At 56.1% G+C, this 9,414-nt stretch overlaps 1 protein-coding gene across 1 annotated transcript in view; it reads left to right on the top strand.

Moving 5' to 3' along the window:
* Positions 1-2,954: 2,954 nt before the first annotated feature.
* ITGAD (integrin subunit alpha D) overlaps positions 2,955-9,414 on the top strand; it is a gene marked incomplete at its 5' end in the record, with an annotated part of 30,093 nt that continues 23,633 nt past the window's right edge. Inside the window, 5 exons of the mRNA XM_079790167.1 lie at positions 2,955-2,985; positions 4,834-4,939; positions 8,514-8,617; positions 8,742-8,806; positions 8,919-9,033. Coding sequence (XP_079646293.1) covers positions 2,955-2,985; positions 4,834-4,939; positions 8,514-8,617; positions 8,742-8,806; positions 8,919-9,033 — 421 coding nt within the window. The remainder of the gene's footprint in view (positions 2,986-4,833; positions 4,940-8,513; positions 8,618-8,741; positions 8,807-8,918; positions 9,034-9,414) is intronic.

The following is a 9,414-nucleotide window of genomic DNA, read 5'->3' as shown; positions in this document are numbered from 1 at the left end:
CTATAATAGAAGTATCAGAGATGAAAGAAAATTAGTAAAATGTATATGAAAACCTTCCTCCTGTCACAGTCTGGGGCTCACCATGGGACCCAGAGTCAAGTCCCCGCCCACCCACATGCAACCTCAAAATCACGTGAGACCCAGACCCGGCTGGCCCCCCCTATTGGGCTAGATCCAGACCCGGCCAGTCCCACCCTTGTCAAGCCCTGCCGGGCAGGGGGGTGTACTCTCAGGTCTCCTGGCCTGGTGCCAGGATAGGGGTGTGGCCTGAGGTCCCCCAGCCCAGACGGGGGGTGGGGGGGGGCCTGTGCCTTGAGGTCCTCCGTCAAGCCCCGCCAGGTGGGGGACGCAGCCTCAGGTCCCTTGTCAAGCCCCACTGGGTAGGGGTTATGGCCTGAGGTCCCCTGTCAAGCCCAGCCAGGCAGGGGGTGCGGTCTGAGGTCCTCCAGCCTGGTGCCGGGCGGGGGGCATGGCCTGAAGTCCCCTGTCAAGCCTCAGGTCCCTGCTGATTGCTTGTTAAGGCTTCTTATGGGAACTTGGCCTCAGCTGTGGGGCAGCCATCTTTGTGACAGAGTGATGGACAATTAGCATATTCCCTCTTTATTAGATAGGATATTTCTCATAAATGGCAATATCACAGGCCCCGAGGATACCCAGGTCGAGGCACCTCACTTACAGCAACTGCTGGAGGTGGGGGGGGGGGTGCCTTCTGCACCCAGCCTGGGGGAAATACAACGTGTGGTTTTTGCAAGCACTTGTTTATCTTTTCTGCAATTTGCCCTTATTGTTCTTTAAAAAAATGACTGGGCAACAAAAATCTTTTGCTGAGACAAGTGATAATATAATTGAAGCAAAGGTGAAAATCTTTACAGTGGCCGAATCAGCAAAATGTTAGCCTTAAGCCCTGCTTTTGAAGGGAAGTCCCAACTTAAAGATTATGTGTGAAAGGTGACATCATTCAAGGTCGTGTCTATTCGATGAGGTATGGTGAAGATGAAGAAATGAAGAGATCTTTACGTTTTGGGATTTAGGGAAATCATTAACAGTTATTTTGAGTTTCTAGACACAGAGAGAGGGTCACAGATCCACAGAACTGATGACAGGGCGCTGTTTGCGACAGACCCGTTAGCACAAGAGGGAGAAAGCTATTGTTCAACTTGGCCTTGATCGTGTTAAAGGGCAAAATTCAGCCAAGCACCTTGGAGATCTGACTGGCTTTACTAAGTGACTCATGAGTCCAGCAGCACCCTGTCTAGCAACGGAAAGGGAGGTTTCTTCGGGAAGGTATTTTATAGGAAAGAGGGCGTGGCAGAGAAGTTAGCAGTAAAAGAAAAGGAAGGATTCTTGTTAGACCGGGACTTCTTTCCAGTGGCTTGCCTTCCTTTCGGGTGGGTGGAGAAGGCCCGTCCCAGATGACCGTTCTGGTGCTCACCCAGGACGTCCCGGGCTGGTTAATGAAGACTGTTTCTGGGAGAGGTCCAAGCAGGTGTTCACTGTAGGTGTAGTGTCATGGGCTTCTAGCACAAGTGGCTCCGTTCGGGGGCTGTGGTGTTCTCTTTAACGATAATCTGCAGAAAGCAGGAACATTCTCCTCGAAGCCTGCAGGTGCAGTCCCCGGCCCATCCTTGCCAGGACACCATCAATGCCCTTCCCAGTGTCTCACTGATCTCTTCTGTCCACCACGTATCAGCTCAAGTAAACTGAGCTAAAAGTTCTGTTTAGAAAACTATTTTATATTGTCTACACTTGACATTTAACCTACATTTTAAGTGTTAGAAATAACTGTCATAAATATATACTTAAAATAATATGCCATGGTTAGGGATTTTCTCATATATTTTCACCTTCTAAGTCTGGGCTTTATATATCGGACCTTTCTTCACGTTGTTACAAAACATCTATTTATGTTTAATTGTGTAATACTTAGAGCACACAGAAAACTACAGAGAGAGAAAATAGCAACCACACATTTATCAACCCCCCCCCTCCCTGAATTCACAAATGCTAAAATATCCAGTGCTGAATGTTAAATTTAAAAAATGCTAGCAGCTTCCTCCCCACCCCACCAGAGGCGGTCACCCTTCTGACTTCTACCTCATGGGCGAGTTGCACCTGTTCCTATGAAAGGACTCATACATATGCCTTCTGGCGCCTGGCTCCTTTCACTTAGGATGCTGTTGAGATTCATCCATGTTGTCACATGTACCTGTGACTTACCGCTCACTAGTAAGTCCATTTGTATGACTTCACCAGTTTGGTTCTGCTTGGTTCTGCTTCTTTCAACAACACCCTGGCCCACGTCCCTCCTGCCCGCCCTCCCCCCATTGACTATTTTAACATTTGTTAAGTCTGGGAGGAGTAGGTAAATGTGTGGTTGCTATTTGTTCTCTGTAAATGTCTGTGTGCTTTAAGTATTACACAATTAAACGTAGATAAATGTTTTGTAACAACATGAAATAAGGTCCGATATATAAAAGCCCGGGGGTAGATTTAGAAGGTGAAACTATATGAGAAAAATCCCTAACTGCGGCATACTATTTTAAGTATATATTCTTGACAGTTATTTCTAACACTTAAAATGCAGGTTAAATGTCAAGTGTAGAGTCATGTGGGTGTAGACCTGAGGGGTGGTCTGCCCCTCTCCTGCTCACATTCATGTTCTAGGGCTCATATGCCGCCTGGTTTCGGAGGCACCAGCTGGGTCAAAGGGCGGGGGGGGGGGGGGGGGGCGCAGGGGGCGGGGTGTCTTCTGGGTGAGCCAGGCCCTAGAGGTGGAGAATTTGGGGATTGTCTCCAAGGGTGGCGTTGGCTTCTGCGCCTGCCTCTGCTCTATGGTGAACCAAGGACTTCCTCAACTAGCCTTCTCTTCCCGCTTCAAGGCCCTGAGTAACTGTGACTCTTCACCCAGCAGCCTCCAGCGTGTGCTCAGCCACAGCCGCCCTCACGGCTCAGCGATGGCCCCTGGGGCTGTGCTCTTCCTGGGGGGTGAGTGGGCCCGGTGCGGGGAGAAGCCCCGGGCAGCTCTCCCGGGAGCTGAGGGCAGGGAGGGCTGCTGTCCCCGTGGGTGTGGAAGGAGGAATGGCCTGGAATGTGGGGAGGGCGCGACCGGAGCCGAGGCGGGGAAGAGGGGCGCTGGGTGCTGCTGGGGCCGAGGCGAGCTGCCTCTCCGCACCCCAGGCACCCCTCCCGCGTGGGCCGGGTGGGGGCGCGGCGTGGGTGAGAGGAGCCGCCGGCCGCGCGGGGAGGGAGGCCGCAGGAGCAGCAGAGGGGAGGCCGGTACCACCTCCCGGTGCCGCGTTTCCCGCGAATCTTGGGTTCAGGTTGGCACTCGTGCTGCTGCCCAGAGAAAACGCTGGAAGCTGAAACCGGTGTCAGGGCACATCCTGAGGCATTTAAACTTCAGTCGTGTGTGTGTCTTAAAGGCCGGCTTCACACAGAAATCAGAGTCCCAGCTTCTCTTGAGCCGTGGGCAGGTCCAGCCGGGGATGGCTGCCCTGGAGGAGGGCCGCGTCTCTGGGGCCCGCACGCCCGGCTTCACTCGCCCATGTCACCTGCCTGGCCCCTGAGGCCCCGAGACCGCGGCTCCCTGCCAGGTCCTGGGGGCAGCGTCAGACTCGCCGCAGTCACTCTTGGGCAGGAAGGCCTGGGGCGCGAGGCTCCCTGCCTGTGGCCATAGTGGGTCCCAGAACCCTAAACGCTGTCCTCTTCCCGGAACCCCGGGCCTGAGGGTCACGGCCCAGCCTCGTGCCTTGGGGTTGAAGTCGAGTCCTCGGTACAGAGAGGACGCGGAGCTCTAGGAGGGAGGGGAGGGAGGGCGGCTGCCTGGGATGGGCAGTAAGAACAAGCCCTTAAAATGTAGGGGTTTCCCTGAAGCTTTGGGGCGCAGCCACCGGAGAGGAGCCTGTGGCCGGTGAGGGCCGGAGAGGGGCCGGCTCCTGGCTGTGCCACAGACAGCTCGTCCCCGGCTCGGGGCCAGGCACTGGGCCAGCTCCCGGTCAGGACAGACAGTCCTCGCCCTCCTAGCGCCTGGCGCCAGGGAGAGGGGCAGGGAGACGTCTGGCTTCGAATGATGGACCGCAGAATTCTCTACTGTTTGTCTGTGTGCTTTTGCTGCTTGTCCTCATCTGAGGGTATGTCTCCATGGCTCTTCAGAGCGTGGAGGGAGGAGGGAGTGGGGGGGAGAGAGAGAGAAGTGTTGATGTGAGAGAGACACAGCGACTGGTTGCCACCCACACACGCCCCACTAGGGGCAGGGAGTGAACCCGTAACCCGGGTATGTGCCCTTGAATGGGAATCAAACCCACGACCCTCTGTGCGCGGGCCAGCTCTCCAACCACGGCGCACACCGGCCAGGGCTGATCCCAGAATTCTAAGTGTGCTCCCCAATCTGGCCCTCAGGGTGACGGACAAGGAGAGGGTGCGGCAGGGTGACGCTATGCCCTGGTTTGCGGGGGGGCAGCCCCAGTGTCCGGGGTGTGATTGTTAACGTGCTCCTTTCTCTCTCGGAAGGTCCCCATTTAGGCAGTAAACCCTGTGGTCACTTTGTCTTTAAAAGGCTTCGGTTCCTGATCCGACACGCCGGGCGGTGCCGGGCCTGAGTCCGGGCTCTGGGCGCCCGCTGAGGTCCCTGAGGCCTCCCTCTGCGTCCCCGTCCTTGGCAGTGTGGTCTGATTGTTTCTGAGGGAGGGAGGGAGGAGACAGGAGCCACACAGCCGGCTACCGGGCAACAACCCCGGCTGGGGGAGGGTGGGCATCCAGATGCCCAGAAGGGGGGTCCGGAGGCCGGGGGCTTCTCTGACCCTCCCGCCCGCCCCTCCGCCCGCCTCCCCTCAGTTCTGGCTGCTTGTCACGGATTCAGCCTGGACGTGGAGGAGCCCACGGTCTTCCAGGAGGACGGCGCTGGCTTCGGGCACAGCGTGGCCCAGTTCGGCAGATCCAGGTGGGCCCCCACGCCCCCTGCCTGCCCGCTGCCTGCAGGCGGGGGCTGCGCCCAGGCGTCCCCGGGGAAGCGCAGCAAGGTCCTCCCCCCCCCCCACCCTGCCGGACACCAGGACTAACGGTTCACAATTTCAGGCCCGGCCACACACTCTGGGCAACACATGGCCTTGGGAGAGAGGCCTTGAATGTGCCCCCTGCACGCAAGTACTGCTCCGCAGCCTCCCTCTTGAAACGATTAATAATTTAATCTTTGCATCTCGTTGTGTCAGTAAGATGGACGGGACAGAGACGCGCTGGCGCTTCGGAGCCCGCCTCCCGCAGCCTCTGCGGGAAGGTCCTCAGCCGCCTGCTTCCCACCCTCCCTAGTGACGGCTGCTGACCTTGGCCCCTGGCCTGGGCCGGGCAAGGTCATGATGGGCTGTGCCCGGCTTGCCCAGTCCTGTGAGGGTCTGTGCTGGCCCTGTGAGTGCCCCTGTGCCTGAGGGAGAGTGAAACTAAATGCCAAACAGAAATACCAGGACAGGTAGAGAGGAAAACACTTATTGTCAAGAACAAGAGGCCTCACATTTTATTTTATTAATTTTTGGTTAATCCTCACTGGAGGATATGTTTTCCACCCGTTTTAGAAAAAGTGGAAAGGAGGGGGAGGGGCAGAGAGGAGAGAGAGAGAAACATCGATGTGAGAGAGCCACATCAGTCGGTTGCCTCCCGCACTCACCCCACCCAGCGCAGGGAACCTGCAACCCAGGTACGTGCCCTGGCCCTGATGTGAACCCACAACCCTTCGGTTCTCGGGCCGGTGATCTAACCACCGGCCACTCCGGCCAGGGCAGAGGCCTCGCATTTTAATTTTGCATTGGACCGGCAAACTTCGCACCTGGACAGAGACCCAAGGAGCTGAAGTCACGGTGTTAATGCAAGCACCCCAAAGTCCAGACTATTTACCCAAGCGTGTTCTCCAATCTGGACCGCAGGCTCTCTGTGCCGTGAGAAGATGAAGGGTGAGATCTGGCCCAGGAGGGGATCCAGGGAGGCTCCTGGGGGCTGGGCAGCGAGCCTGAGCGCACAGGACGGTTCCCGCGCCAGGAAGGGCCATGCAGAGGTCACTGCGATCTCAGTGCCCATCCCGCCCCCTTCCCACCCGGCTGGCAGGCTGGGGACAGAACAGCAAGAGCCAGGCGCCAGCGTTTCGCTTTTTCTTTCTTTGCTTTGAAATATAACACACAGACTGAACAGCCGAAATCCGGACAGCCCAACTCAATACTTTTCTATGTGTGCCAGGTAACCCTACCCAGATCGACATGGAGAACATCTCCAGCTACCCACCCCCAGGCCCTGGGCCCCTGCTGGTCGCCCAGCACCCAACAAATCCAAGGCAGCCACTGTCCCACTTCCATTACCACCCATTTGTGTTCGGGCCCCTCTGTCTTAAAAAAATGCATATAGAGCTACTGACCAGCATCTATGATAAAGTAAATCCTATATAATAAAAGCATAGTATGCAAATCATCCCCTCAACTCGGAGCTTGTCCGGGAGTTTGACCAGGGAGTGGGGCCGGCCAGGGGGAGGGAGGGAGGCCCCAGCAGGCCACCAGGGGAAGGGAGGGACTACCTGGCCAGCAGCCAGCAGCCACTAGGGACCCTACCAGTGCACGAATTTCATGCACTGGGCCTTTAGTCGTATATATTGGGTGATATTCCCGTTGTTACAACGTTATTGTTTTTCCTGGTTTCTGCTGAATTATAGCCCAAACACTAAAAAGACTGAGCCTACGTGTAAGGAATGGGATAAAGAAAAGCACGCAGTATGATAGTTTGACTAAAAGTTGGCTTGTGCATGGAGACCAGCAGGCCAGGCTGCTCCAGGTCTAGCCAGCCATTTAGGTTCCCACCAGCATCTTAGACACACAGGGGCCTCAGCTTTCCCTGCAGGAATGGCTCCAGGGAAGGCACTTTAAATACCAGCTTAACGAAGCCTTGCTCAGATAATTAATTAAAACACACCCGTATTTCTCTGATTTTCTCATCTAAGTGGAGGAGTTGCTGATGGTGATAAAAATTTGTTCCAAAATTAAAAAATTCTCTTCTCTCAAGTTTTGCAAAGAAACCATTGCATTTATATGACTACTAGAGGCCCGGTGCATGAAAATTCGTGCACTTGGGGGGGGGGGGAGGGTCCCTCAGCCTGTCCTGCGCCCTATCCCAGTCCAGGAGATCTCGGGGGATGGCCTACTGACAGCCTGACAGCTCGGGGAGAGGGCCTAAGCCGCAGTCTAGCCTCCCTCTGTGGGAGGTGACCGGGCTGGCCAATGAGGGGACGCGCCACCCCCATCACCCCACCATTGCTGCCTGGCCTCCCTCTGTGGGAGACAACCAGACAGTAGATCAGGGGATGGTGCCATTCCCCCCCCCGCCCCCCATCGCTGTTCCCTCCCTCTGCCTGCTGGCACCAGCCTTGGCTGGCTTGGCTCCGCCTGCTCGCTGGCCCCGCCCCACACTGACTGGTCCTTTCCCCCGTTTGGTCGATTTGCATATTATGCTTTTATTATGTAGGATAGATATAGTTATGGATTCTGATATAGCTATAGCTGTTTTAAATTGTTCAACTTAAATTTTTTATATTATATTTTTATATAATTCATTATAGAATCATCAAATTGTTTCAGAAACTAGGACTTCAGAAAATTTTCCATTGAACTTGAGGTGATCTGTTTCTTGGGGTGACTAAGAAGGATGGCACCCCAGAAACAAAAGGCACTTACCCACAATTGGGAAATGCTGTTTTGCTGTCAATAGTTTTATTTTTGGTGAATGTTAAAAAACAAAAACAAAACAACCAAACCATCTGTGTACAGAAATACACATATATTCATGTACACACACACACACACACACACACACACACACACACACACACACACACACGATGCCCCCACATGATCCTTCCCATTTGTGGCTTAAACTCAGGCCCTGATATATATATATATATATATATATATATATATATATATATATATATATATATATATATATTTATTTATTTATTTATTTTTATTGATTTCAGAGAGGAAGGGAGAGAGAGAGATTGACACATCAATGATGAGAGAGAATCATTGATTGGCTGACTCCTGCACGCCCCCTACTGGGGATCGAGCCCACAACCCGGGCATGTGCCCTTGACAGGAATCGAACCCGGGACCCTTCAGTCCACAACAGGCCCTAATTTTTGAGTCGCTGCGCAAGTGCCAAATGCCTAGAGCAAAGTTTCACTTCTCCCCCCGCCCTGACCCCAAACCCTGTGCCCGCCCCTGCGACGTGCGTCATGGTTGTGCCTCCCCCACCCCACCCCCTGCAACGTGTGTCGTGGTTGTGCCTCCCCCACCCCCCCTGCGACGTGTGTCATGGTTGTGCCTCCCCCACCCCACCCCCTGCAACGTGTGTCGTGGTTGTGCCTCCCCCACCCCCCCTGCGACGTGCGTCATGGTTGTGCCTCCCCCACCCCACCCCCTGCGACGTGTGCCATGGTTGTGCCTCCCCCACCCCCCCTGCGACGTGTGCCATGGTTGTGCCTCCAGACTCGTGGTGGGAGCCCCCCTGGAGGTGGTGGGAGCCAACCAAACCGGACGGCTGTACGACTGCGACGCTACCTCGGGCCTGTGTGAGCCCATTTCACTGCCCCGTGAGTGATTCCACCCCGAAACCGGCCTCAGCTCTCCATGCCCGCGTGCCCCTCTCAACTTTCAGCCCAGGTTCTCCCGAGAATGAGGGGTGCCTGAGTGTGACCATGTGTGTCTGGCCCTCAGTCCCCCTAGAGGCTGTGAACATGTCCCTGGGCCTGTCCCTAGCGGCCTCGGTCACCCGGCTGTTGGTGAGTTTCCTGGGTCACAGCAGGGCCAAGAGGGGCAGGGGCCAGCGGGGCTGGGGCGGGGCCGGAGGGGGGTGTTCTGGGCCCTCTTGCCTACACAGGCCTCTGCACCCAGGCCTGCGGCCCCACCCTGCACAGAGCCTGCGGGGAGAACGTGCATGTGGAAGGGTCCTGCCTCCTGTTGGGCCCCCAGCTGCAGGTTGTGCGCACAGTCCCCGCTGCCCGGCCAGGTAGGTCTCTGGGGGGCAGCAGTTCTGTGGGGGCACGTGCTGCCCCGGAAGTGGAAGTGGGAGGGCATGAGGCCGGGTCTCCGCCTCCTGTGCTGAGGCCGCCTCCCCCACGGCCTCAGTGCTGAGCTGCCGAGTCCCCAGATGACCTTTCCCCTCTACTCTACGGGCGGCGAGTGGCAGGCCCTGGGAGGGTGCTCAGGGCGCACAGAGCACGGGCCGGGCACCGCACAGGCGTCTCTTGCCCGTGTCACCTCCTGTGTCCTGGGGCCGTGCTCCATCCCCTGGGCCTTGGTTTCACCATGGGAAAACGGCGCTACCTCACCAAGGTGCTTGTGAGGATTAAATGGACATAAAGCGCGGCCTGGCCTCGCCGCGGGCTCC

Source organism: Cnephaeus nilssonii (assembly GCF_951640355.1).
Source record: "Cnephaeus nilssonii genome assembly, chromosome: 2".
NCBI classification, from domain to species: Eukaryota; Metazoa; Chordata; class Mammalia; order Chiroptera; family Vespertilionidae; genus Cnephaeus; species Cnephaeus nilssonii.
The sequence above is the reverse complement of the archived record's forward strand: the minus strand, read 5'-3'. Positions and strand labels throughout refer to the sequence as shown.